Source organism: Morus notabilis, unplaced genomic scaffold (assembly GCF_000414095.1).
Source record: "Morus notabilis unplaced genomic scaffold, ASM41409v2 Scaffold87, whole genome shotgun sequence".
Taxonomy (NCBI): Eukaryota; Viridiplantae; Streptophyta; class Magnoliopsida; order Rosales; family Moraceae; genus Morus; species Morus notabilis.
Genome location: NW_010366183.1, coordinates 528,474 through 540,711, shown reverse-complemented (window position 1 = coordinate 540,711; position 12,238 = coordinate 528,474). Strand labels below are relative to the sequence as shown.

Below are 12,238 nucleotides of genomic sequence, written 5' to 3'. Positions count from 1 at the left end.
CACTTACCAAATTTTTTTTTCTTCAATTGCATATGCTCGAAGGTAGTAGATTCAATGATGTTGGATATAATACAATCAGAGTTGGTAAATACCTTGAGCATACTTGAGAAGTACTTTAAGTTACCATTAATATTTGTAATATATAATTGACTGAAAACAGAGAATTGTGAGGCCAAATAACACACGCGATATAGGCCACATGTGGGAAAAACTATAAAATATGCATAATTTTTTTAATAATGCAACCACATATAACTCCGTCATTGAACATACACATTAGACGACAGTTTAATGGAAAACCATCGTCTAATGTTGATCTGATGCCGTCAAATTTGACATAGAGTGCCATGTTAGACGACAGTTAAATGGAAAACCTTCGTGTAATATCGATATTTAACAATGGTTTTTTACTATCATAAAAGACCGTCAACATTTTATGACTTCGAATATGATGGCGGTTCGCCTAACTGTAGTCGAATTGTTTAACGACGGTTTCTAGTGATTGCTAAGATAGCAAATTCAAGTTAAGCTTTCTTTAAGGCAGGTATAAAAGTGCATTCTGATTTCCAAACTAAATCATTTAAAGCAAGTTCCCTTAAAAAAATAATAATAATAATATAAAGCAGGTTGATTTTTGTGTCAATAATTGGTGGCTGCTATTGGCTAGCACGTAATTTAAATCTCCAAAAAAAATCCAACGAAAGCTTGTGTCAAAAACTTCTGTCAATTCATCCATAATGCCCTTTGGCCGCACATGGCCCCATCAAGAAACTGCACTTATTTATTCTTATCAACTTTCCTAAGAACCAATAGCTTGCTTCCTAGCACTGCCTAACAACACAAAAAAGCCACAAAAATGGACGCCTTGTCTTCCTCCTTCCTCTCCACATTTTCCACCAAAAAAAATCTCCGGCGACAAACCTTGCCTCCTAAACCAACCATCATAACAAATGTTAGAATTGAAGAAAAACCCTCTTCTACTACTACCACCACTACTTCTACCACACCAAAAACCACACCACCACGCACTACAAAGCCCCAATCATCGTCGTCGTCGTCGCTGCGTAATGTTACTGCTATAAGAAGGCGGGTAACTTCTCCGACACTGCCCGGAATGATCTTCAACGCTTTTGATGACATCATCAACAACTTTATAGACCCTCCTCTTCGCTCCTCAGTCGACCCGAAGCTCGTCCTGTCTGACAATTTCGCTCCGGTCACCGACGAGCTCCCCCCCACCGAATGCACCATCACTCACGGCTCCCTCCCTCCTTGCCTCGACGGCGCCTACATCCGCAACGGCCCAAACCCGCAGTTCCTCCCCCGTGGGCCCTACCATCTCTTCGATGGCGACGGCATGATCCACTCCTTAAGAATCCGCCAAAAAAAACCGCCCATTCTCTGCAGCCGCTACGTCAAGACTTACAAATTCTCCGTGGAAAAAGAAGCCGGACATCCGGTTCTCCCCAACGTCTTCTCGGGGTTCAACGGCGTCGTTCCCTCGGCGGCCCGTGGCGCTCTCTCCGCTGCTAGAATATTCATCGGCCAGTACAACCCCGCCAACGGAATCGGCCTCGCCAACACCAGCCTCGCCTTCTTCGCCGACCGCCTTTTCGCGCTCGGCGAGTCAGATCTTCCCTACGAGGTTAGAGTTACGCCCGAAGGAGATATACAAACCATTGGTCGCCATGATTTCGACGGCAAGCTTTCCATGAGCATGACTGCTCACCCCAAGATAGATCCTAATACCGGCGAGGCCTTCGCGTTTCGATACGGCCCAATCCCGCCTTTTCTCACGTACTTCTACTTCGATAAAAACGGGGAGAAGCAGCCGGACGTGCCGATATTCTCCATGTCGCGTCCTTCGTTCCTCCACGACTTCGCGATCACGAAGAAGTACGCGGTGTTTGCAGACATACAGATTGGGATGAACCCGATGGAGATGATCGTTGGAGGAGGGTCTCCGGTGGGGTCGGACCCGTCGAAAGTGTCGAGGCTGGGAGTGCTTCCTCGCTATGCGAAGGACGAGGGGGAGATTAGGTGGTTTGACGTGCCGGGATTCAACATCGTCCATGCGATCAATGCGTGGGACGAGGATGACGCGGTGGTGATGGTGGCGCCGAATATTCTTTCCGTCGAGCACACGCTCGAGAGGATGGAGCTCGTCCATGGACTGGTCGAGAAGGTGAGGATTGATCTGAAGAGCGGGATCGTTTCCAGGAGTCCCATGTCGGCGAGCAATCTCGACTTCGGGGTCATAAATCCGGCCTACGTCGGGAGGAGGAACAGGTAAGCAGTGGTGGAGTCAGAGTAGGAGCCACCACTGACCTCAGTTAATAATTGAAAGGGTTATTAGTATTATTTGTCTCTGAATTTTGAGTAATCATGTTATGATCACAAAATAACTCAAATTTTAAAAAATAAAGTTATCAATGCAAAATGTTCTAATTCTGTTTTCCTCAACCAAAAAAAAAAAAAAAGTTCTGATTTTTAACGATTTTTAACAATAATAAAGAGATATTTTGCTCTTAATATGACTATTTAATTTTTATAAAAATTTCAATTATTATGCTACTCAGACGTGGTTTTTTTTTTTTTTTTTTTTTTTTTTTTTTTTTTTTTTTTTTTTTTTTTTTTGCAATATTTTCCGAAATCTGTTGTTGGAAATAATTTCTAGGTTGGGAACTAAAACGGTCAAAAACAAAATAAAAGTTTATAAATTAGTTTGTCAATTTAAAAGTTGAGAAATCAAAGTGACATAAAAATCATAATTTTCAGGAATGAAGGATAGTAATAACCCTAAATAAAATACATAACATTTTCTTTTTTCAGTAGACAAATTATCTCTGATTTTATTGGCTATGCCACTGCAGATATGTCTATGCGGCGATCGGGGATCCAATGCCAAAGATTGCGGGGGTGGTCAAGCTGGATCTGGAGGCAGCAGACGATCAGCGAAGGGGAGAATGTACGGTGGCAAGGAGGATGTTTGGCGACGGGTGCTACGGCGGGGAGCCCTTTTTTGTGGCGAAAGACGTAGCAGAGGAAGAGGACGACGGTTACGTGGTGTCATACGTGCACAATGAGAAGTCGGGAGAGTCAACTTTCTGGGTGATGGACGCCAAGTCACCCGAGCTTGACATTGTGGCTGAAGTCAAGTTGCCCCGTCGAGTGCCTTATGGTTTCCACGGCCTCTTCGTCAAGGAAACGAACCTTAGAAAGCGAGCATAGCTGGTAGTGAAACTGACAATAAATAAATTTAGTCGGTTATTTGTAATTAAAAATACAACTATTGACTATATAACCATCTTAAAGAAAACATTTTAAAAATTAGAACAAGCAAAGATTCTGGGAAGACACGGATGACTTAGTGTGTCGCATAGGCAATGAGGATAATATTTTCATTGGAGGCGATGCTAGAAGCAATGCTGAATAGCTGAGGTAGTTGCTACCGTGCAATTAAGTGAAGATTGTGAACATTACTCTCATATACAAATGTAAGAATTGTAAATTCTGTAAACTTTGAACTTTAGATTTCTAGACCGTGGTTGATGTCTGTAATGTTATTTACATGTTCATGTATGTACAATACTGCATATTCTGTTGGTGAAATCCTGAACGATGCCGGAGGCTTAGTTTTCAAACCTCTTTTATCAGAAAGTGTGAAGGTCCCCACCACTTTCTTGTAATTTAATTTCCATAAACATGTGGGGCTTGTTTGGAAATTTCTTTTATAGTTTACTTTTGATTTTGATTAATATGCTTCTTAATGTCTAATTACTTTCCTAATTATGTTTAACTTCCAAACGAGCCTCCACGTCACTAACCCCTGCCGCGTGGCATGACAGTATTAATAATGTTTTAATTAAAGATTCTAAACTTTAATTAAATTTATTACAAACACCATTTTGATTAATATCCTTAAACATTATCCTCTTGCATATAACACTTATATACAACGTTTTAGGTCACATAAATAATAATGGAATTTTCATATAGATTCATAAAATATTCATAAATATATGCACATAAAATAATGAATAAGCTATTTTGTTAAATAAATAATGAATATCCTATTACATCTCATGCTTCTAGAATATTATTCCCAATAATCTCTCACTTGTCGTAGAGCAGGTAGAATATGTCTCTAATCCTGAAACTTTCTAGGTGTCTATGACTGATCTATGCCTAGAACAACTTTTAGATCAGTTAAGAATTTATGGAGTCAGGTTGTTTTCTTTTGGTGCTTCACAAGCTGCAACACATTAATTCTTAATGATAGAATTAGCAATCACATTTTGCCAACAACCTTGGTATTGGATCTTCGTTTCTACCAATTCTTGGTATGGAGAATTTTTGTGAAAATATGGATGAAACCCTAGAATCATGATGATAAAATTGAATGAGAAAGAATGGGGTTTGTGTTTAAAGATGGAAACAACGAATAAAATGAGCAATGATTAGCTTGAGAAATGCAGAAAATTAGGCAGAACTATGTTGAAATTTAGTTTGGGACTTTAAGTTAAAACTGGTTTTCATAAGGAATAGGAGGATTAAAATGTGAAAAGTAAGTCGATTCGATGATCGGAGATGTATAGAAATCTAAAACGATGAAAATTCTCAGTTTCGGACTAAAATCAAAAGCTAGGCTATTGACCTGAAAATTTGAATCTAGCATTGTTTTGGGTTAGAAAACTAAGATAAGAGCTTAGTTTCAAAAAGTGACCTACAAAAAGTTGAAGGAAATTCCATTCCGAACAACTTTTGTGAAATAACATTTTTCTCAAAAACGATCCTAGACATCAGTTTCGGGCTAATTTCTTGAATAGGTCCAAAATGTGATTTAAGGTAAAAGTGCACGGGTTTGGTGCAAATTGATGATATAGGTGATGTTTTAGTTTGGATACCGAACATGAAATCATAGATCTCTTTAAGGATTTTAAAAATGGCATACGCACTTTAAGAAAATAACATTTATGAAACCACAAATTCGGATCAAATTGTGTTTCAATTACTGATCTTAAATTGTAAATCTAATAATCGGAAATTTATATGATAGGACCAATAGGCGATCAAGGAAGCAAGGTTTCTAAAGACTTAAAACCCGTGACCTTAGCAGAACTCCTATAATTACAGTAGTTTTTCTATGTCTATACCACGAACAAGACTATTTCTGTCATGACCGGGAACTCTATCAGAATTATTGTATAAGATAAAATTTCCTGAAATCTTTTGTATTATCAATATGAATACTTTTATGATAAGTACTTGTTGACAATAGTACTAAATAGCAAGTTATAAGTTAAAAATCATAAATTTCTGAATTGCGATGCAGTGACAAATTTTCAGACTATATTTAAGAAAGAAGTATGGAATGATGTGATAAACCCACAAGTGGGTAAACACATGAATGTTAAGGTTAAGAAATAAAAAAAAATTTAAAGACATCAATTCTAGGGTTTTAGAAACAATCAGAACGAGAAATGGACGAAAAAAGGGGTTCGGAAGGCCGAACCACGTAAATTGGGGTTTCGACTGATTTAAGTTTATCGAGTCAAATTTTGTTGACCAAGAGTAGACCAATAGTTCGCCCTCGAAAAGTTAGTCAAGAATGGTCAAGGTTGACTAAGTTGACCAACTATCCGAAAAACGTAAAAAAAAAAAAAAAAAACACGCGTCGGACAGGAAATTAAGCTGACCAAAGTAGGATAATTATTAAAGCAATCAGTGGTTCAGATTTAAAGTGATTAATGGATGGATGGATGAGATTGTGATACATGGAAAGTGGGATGAAGGAGGTGGCCGACCAAAGACTTAACGGAGAAGGAAACTTTGACTTTTCTTGCAAAAAGGCCCTTCGAAAATGTCAAAATTTCATTTTAGTACCCCCTAGCTTTTGATGGTCGGCTCTTAAAGGAAAAACACAAAGGAAATTTCCATTTCTCATGCAAAAAAAAAAAAAAAAATAGAGAGCACCAGCCAAAGAGGAAGAAAGAAATAAAATGCACCAAAGTAAGGAAAAACAATATTTAAGCAGAAATCGACGAAGTTACCGAGGAATAGCATATCTGAAGCTTATTCTTCATTCTCTAAGGTGAGATTTCAAGGTTTTCCTCTCATTTCCTCACCATGGCTGCACGTGGAGTATAGGGAAAGCATGGAAATTTCTTTTACTTAGAATGATGATTTGCTTGTAAAGGTTAAAGAACATGAAAATCTAGTGAATTAAGGATGGATTCTTGTTATGGAGAATTTTTGTCAAAATATGGAGGAAACCCTAGAATTGGGATTTTATTGATGATAAATGGAATGGAAAAGAATGTGGTTTGTGTTTGAAGGTGGAAACAACAGATAAAACAAGATAAAGTTAGCTTGGGAAACATAGAAAAATAGGCGGAACTCTGCCGAAATTTAGTTTGAGCATTTGAACTAAAATTGATTTTCATAAGGAATAAGGGATTAAGACATGAAAAGTAAGTCGATTCAATAATTGGAGATGTATAAAAACCTAAAACGATGAAAAATTTTCAGTTTTGGACTAAAACTGAAAACTAAGTTTTGATTTGAGAAAGTGTACCCGGTGCTGTTTTGGGTTAGTAAACGAAGATAAAAGCTTAGTTTCAAAAAGGTGACAAACACTAAGTCAAAGGAAATTTCATTCCGAACAAGTTTTTTGAAACAATGTTTTCTCAAAAATGACCAAAAATGACCCTAGACATCAGTTTCGGGCTAATTTCCGAAATAGGTCCAAAATGTGATCTAAGGTAAAAAGCGCACGGGTTTGTGCACATTGTCGAGATAGGAAATATTTTGGATCGGATACCGAACATTAGGATTGTAAACCTTTTTGAATTAAATTATATTGTAATTATTGATCTTAGATTTTGAATATAACGATCGGTAATTTATGCAATAGGATTGATTAACGATCAAAGTTGGAAAGCATCAAGTGAGACAAATGACGCAACATTAGCAAAACTTCTGTAAGTGTCAGTAGTTTCTCTTGTTTATGACACAAATAAACTTATTCCTCTATGTTGCTCAAATCTGAGCATATTGTAGACTCAATGTATGCTAGAATGTAAAAGATGTTTCCTGAATGTTAGATACGATGTTATGTATGTATTTACAAGACTTAAGTAGCATTAGAACTTTATTTTTCAAAAAGTACGTATCGATGTCAAGTCAAGGTCAAGTCAACAAAAAAAGTTAAACTTTTACGAAAAGTCAATTCATGCTAAATTGATCAGAAATGCACAAAATCCTAAGATTTAACCAAAGATAGTGTCTTAATGAGAAAGTTGACAAACGGTAAGAAATCAAACATCCTGTTTGTACCAGCCTTCGAAGGAAAAGTTATTATGATTATGAATGAAATGAAACTATGAGTAAGTTAGTTTTAGTTAGCTACCCTACTCCTCACTGGTTATGCGCGCTATGGTATAACATGATAGGCCCATAAGAAGTAAAAGACAAGAAAATGTAAAACATTAACCGTTCCATATGAGAGTACGGTATTCGTAAAAAAGAATGAAAAGAAAGAAAAACACAATTTGAATGTCGATCAGAACGTGAGAATATAATATGAACGATTAAAAAGAGACAAAAGCTTAACAAAGTATGTAATGAAAGAAGAAGAGCATAAGCGATATACGTTCTAGAAGTATAGAATGTCTTAGGATATATGACATGAATGCATATTTGGGTATGCATAATTGTTTGCATTTATTATGACCTACCGTTACTTGTTGAGCGAAAGCTCATTAAGTTTGTTCGTGTTATAGGAAGCTCGGGTAAGGCACTGATTAACGCCCAAAAGTGATATTCACAAGCGGTTAATTGTAGCACAGAAGGGCGGTCGTATCCACAGAGAGATAACAAAATAACAAGAAAGACTAACAGAATAAGAGCGTTAGAGAAAAGTGAATTAAAGAAAAAGAATAGTTTTTGAGATTTTGTTGTAAATAAAATAGAAAGGAGGGAATTTGAATGAAGAAAATGGTAAGGTATCGAGAATCCCTAATGCTTCGTTCACCAATTCAAGTTTTGATTCACAAAATTAAATAATCGAATAAATTAAATCTCTATGTTGGCTCAGAAAATATTATTATTACAAGTTATCTAAAATCGACAATATATCAATTTGACAATATTGCAATAAAAGACAATTTGTAAAATAATTAGAATGACAAAACAATGCGTGACATAATTACATAAGAAAAGCGTGACTGAACTTATATAAAAATTGGCACACAATATTTTGAAAAGTAATAGAAAAATAGATGAGATTTAATTCATTCAGATGTTGAAGTTTACAGAACAAGGAATCAAAACCCCGAATTGGGTCACTCAACAGAAGTTCATCTCTAACCTCACCAAGAAAACTCTAACCTATCTTGCAAAACATTCTCACAAGTTCTAGAGAGAAAATATGAGATTGACAGCAAGACGACAGAAAACTGAATATTCAAAGCTTCTAAAAACCTTAGGCTAACCCCTCTATTTATAGTGTTCAGAGGCTGCCTGTCAAATAAGAAAATAAATAGTAAAACTAGAAAATTACAAAAGAAAAGGAAACAAAATAAAATTACACATAAATTAGGAGAAATCACATATTTGATTTAGGGAAGAAATCTGGTAATTTACTCTGATTTTTGGGGAAGGAATTCAGATTCAGCGCCGGAGGGACACGTGTCGAAGCTTGATTGGATCAAAAGAATAAAGCGCCACGTGTCGCACACAGAATGGAGGAAGTCTGCTGGCGCGGTCAGAGTGGAGACAGCTCATGGGACAGATGTCGCGCGTGGAGGAAAGAGCAGGCTGGCGCACTGAGTCGCGGGGCCCACGCGGAGGAACGCTCTAACGCGCGCTGATGGCTGCGTGGAAGACACGCGCACCCTGAGAGATCGGCGTGCTGGTGACGCGCGAGAGAGAGAGTGGGGAAAGGCGGAGAGCTGGGGCCCACGCGGAGAGAGATAGTGGCTTGGCTCGGCTTGGTGCGGCTCGGCTGAGGCTTGGCTCCGGATGGTTGAAAACATGGCTTTCATGGCTTATTTGTGTGTAGCTTTTTACACTGTAAATAATTAAGCAAAAACTAGACAAATTCCAATTAAAAATATTATGAATAAAAATAATGGAATTGTTTAATTAAAGCTTAAATATTTTAATATTATATAAATCAAAAGCAGTATTTATGGTGCATTTTCATGCACTAATCAGGCACCGGCTCCCTGAAACTTGTTGCTCGGCATAGGGGATGTAGCAGCGGAGTGTGGGCAAGTGGATGATGGACACACTATGGATTTTGAATACACTACAAAATGCGTATAATGTAAATAAGAATTATGGTTGTAAAATTATCCTAGTTATGTAGTAAATGTGAAGTTTATGAGACTTCGAGGTTATGTTTTGTAAACTTAAGTACAAGGTATGTTCAAGTACCCAAAAGGCTACTATGATAATAGCTTATGAATGTTGATGGCATGTGAAGAATAGTTTGAATGCGTGATCAAGTCTAGGAACTGATCTTAAGGTTTTATTACGACAAAGTATACATATATATTGTTTCTTTTACCATTGTAAGAAAAGGAAAAAAAATGGACATAAATTTTAGTAGTTTACCATTATAGAGGAAAAGAAGTTAGGAAATGGGCTATGTATGAATATAGTATGATAACCAAAAGTTAGGGTCATCACAGTTAGTATCAAAGCGAAGGTTCTGCCACCGACCCATATTCTGCTGAGCTTTTGACTCTACAATGTCCAAGTAAGTTATTATTTCTTTTGAATTTAGAATTCAGTGTGTGAATTTTGTTTTTTTAGGATATACGATATGGTTTTAACAAGACGAACTCAAACAGTTCCATGTGGATTGTATAGAAGAAGTATTCAGGGTCCAGTAGGGAAAGATGTCCGTATAGTCTACCCTCTATACCAGAAGCGAAACTTTACTTTAGGGGTACTGATACAAATCCCACCAACAATATGACGAAACCCGTAGCCAAATATGGGATACAATTCAAGATCTTCAAGAATTGATGGAAACTGCGACCCGTTGCTTAGCAAAGCAAGAACCTTGGTATAGTGAAGACGCCACAAATGAGTATAGAAAATTCGTTTGATAAGTCAAGTTGAACGCCACAAGGAAATCTTGATAAGTTCGGAATAGTTTCTTCAAAAACTCAAGAAGAATATCTCACAATGTGAATAAAAACATCAAAAACTTATTTTATTAATCTGAATTTCAGCTTTAAATAGTCAAAAATAAGATTAACAGTTTAAAAATTGTAAAAGTCCTAATCTACCCTTAATGAGGTAGAGCATAAAGTAAGATAATCATGTAAATATAAGATAAAACACGGCTAAAGATAATCCTAAGGAAGGAATCTGAATTTGACTCCAAGTCCTTCCTTAAAACGTCTAAAAGCTTATCCTAGGGAAGGAATCTGAATTTAAATCCAACTCCTTCCTTCTAAATGCTTATTATGGAATTTAAATGTTTAAAACTAAAACTTAATCTAAAAAGATAGAATGATAACGAAATCAAGTCTTTATCTGTAATTTTGACTTGATTCCTGGCTAGAAAATATGCCTACATCCTCTTGGACTCCCCATTGCACGTGTATCTTGGAATGACATGCAAGTTGGATCGTGAGTATTCCTTGCATCCCTAATGTCCTCATAAGGTACCTCTGTAACCTCTACGACCTCAACAACCCCTACAACCTAATAGAATAGCTGAGCCACCCCCGATTGATAGGGAAGTGCAGGTGGCCATGATTAGGGACCTAATAGGATTTAAGGTCGCTGTAAGAGCTACTTTCACACTTTATCAATGTAACCCACCTGCGTATGATGGACATGCTCACCTAACTAAACTGTAAGATTGGCTACACCGAATCGAATATCTCATCGTAGCCTGCGATATTGATGAGAGTGATTAGGTGATTCTAGCATCTGGCCTGTTAGAGTCTCGCGCTAGACAGTTTTGGAGAAGTGTGGTTGAAACAAGAAATGCGCATGAGATGCCATGGGGCAATTTTTATAGTTTACTGTTAGCTCAATTTTCGCCAAGAGAGGCACCTGCAAGGATAGCACCAGAGGTTGCTTCTACATCACGGGCTCAACCACTGAGTGGGGAGACAGAATTTATGAGAATGGAAAAATATATACATAAGGTCGATAGATTTAAGATGCGACCCTATGATACCATAAGTAACTATGCTGAGCGATTTCTTAGTGAGATTATGACTAATTGCACCATAGTGTTAAAGGAACAGGTTGCATGTTTTGTATTTTGGAGAGGATTAGTAGAGGAACTAAAAATTATGATATTTCCTCGATACTGGCGTAGACTTAGAACTAAAGTTGGAGATGAAGTTCTTCCAGGTTCTTTACAACAGAGACAAGCAGATAAGGATCCTCAAAACACTACAAATACGAGTGAGGAAGAAGATCTGGAGGAGGATTTTACGGAGGCTAATGGGGAAGAAAATGAGAATTATGGAGATGTATAATATGATTTAATGTTTTGAATATGATGTTACATTGTAACAATGTAAAAATGTATTGTAGATGTATATGTTAATGATACTTGTCTTATGTAAGTAACGAATGATGAATGTATATGTATGTTTGAGCGGATATCTGTATGTATATGTATACATGCATACAAATGAACTAAAGATAGTAAAATGCGTTCACTTAAAAGATGTATTTTATAAATGAAAAGTGTGGTTAAGATATTACCACAAGAGATGGAACTTGTATTAATTAAAACAACTTTATGTTATTAGATGCCTTTAAAATTTATTTAGTAGTATATACATATGCACATATCTGAAAATTTAACTATGTCTGCCATTATTTTTCTAGTATAGATACACGGAAACAGGTTCGGCCACGTAGATGACGGTTGGTACATGATGTAGATGTAGACCTAGCTGCTATGATAGCCAATCTACAAGTCAGACTGGAGGCTCAGGAGCACGAAAATAGAAATTTGTGAGAACAGTTGGAGCAAAGAAATCAAGAACAAGAGCAAAGAAGAGTGCCACCAATGGCACCTACACCAAGACCAAAGCCTGCCGCGATGCTAGAAATTGTGCCACAAGCTATGCCTGTCCGTAATCAGGAACCATTATACGTACCGTTTCATTGGATGAAGCCACCAGAATTTGAAGCATCCACTGACCCACTAGAGGCTGAGGAGTGCTTAACTTCACTCCAAACGATTTTA

The 12,238-nt window shown here is 37.1% G+C and overlaps 1 protein-coding gene across 1 annotated transcript; it reads left to right on the top strand.

Annotated features, from left to right (window-relative positions):
• Positions 1–727: 727 nt before the first annotated feature.
• LOC21405962 (probable carotenoid cleavage dioxygenase 4, chloroplastic) lies at positions 728–3,644 on the top strand. The gene is made up of 2 exons (XM_010109801.2): positions 728–2,289; positions 2,874–3,644. Exons 1-2 carry the CDS (start codon positions 857–859, stop codon positions 3,229–3,231), a joined length of 1,791 nt encoding a protein of 596 aa, XP_010108103.1. The 5' UTR covers positions 728–856; the 3' UTR covers positions 3,232–3,644.
• The last annotated feature ends 8,594 nt before the right edge of the window (positions 3,645–12,238 follow it).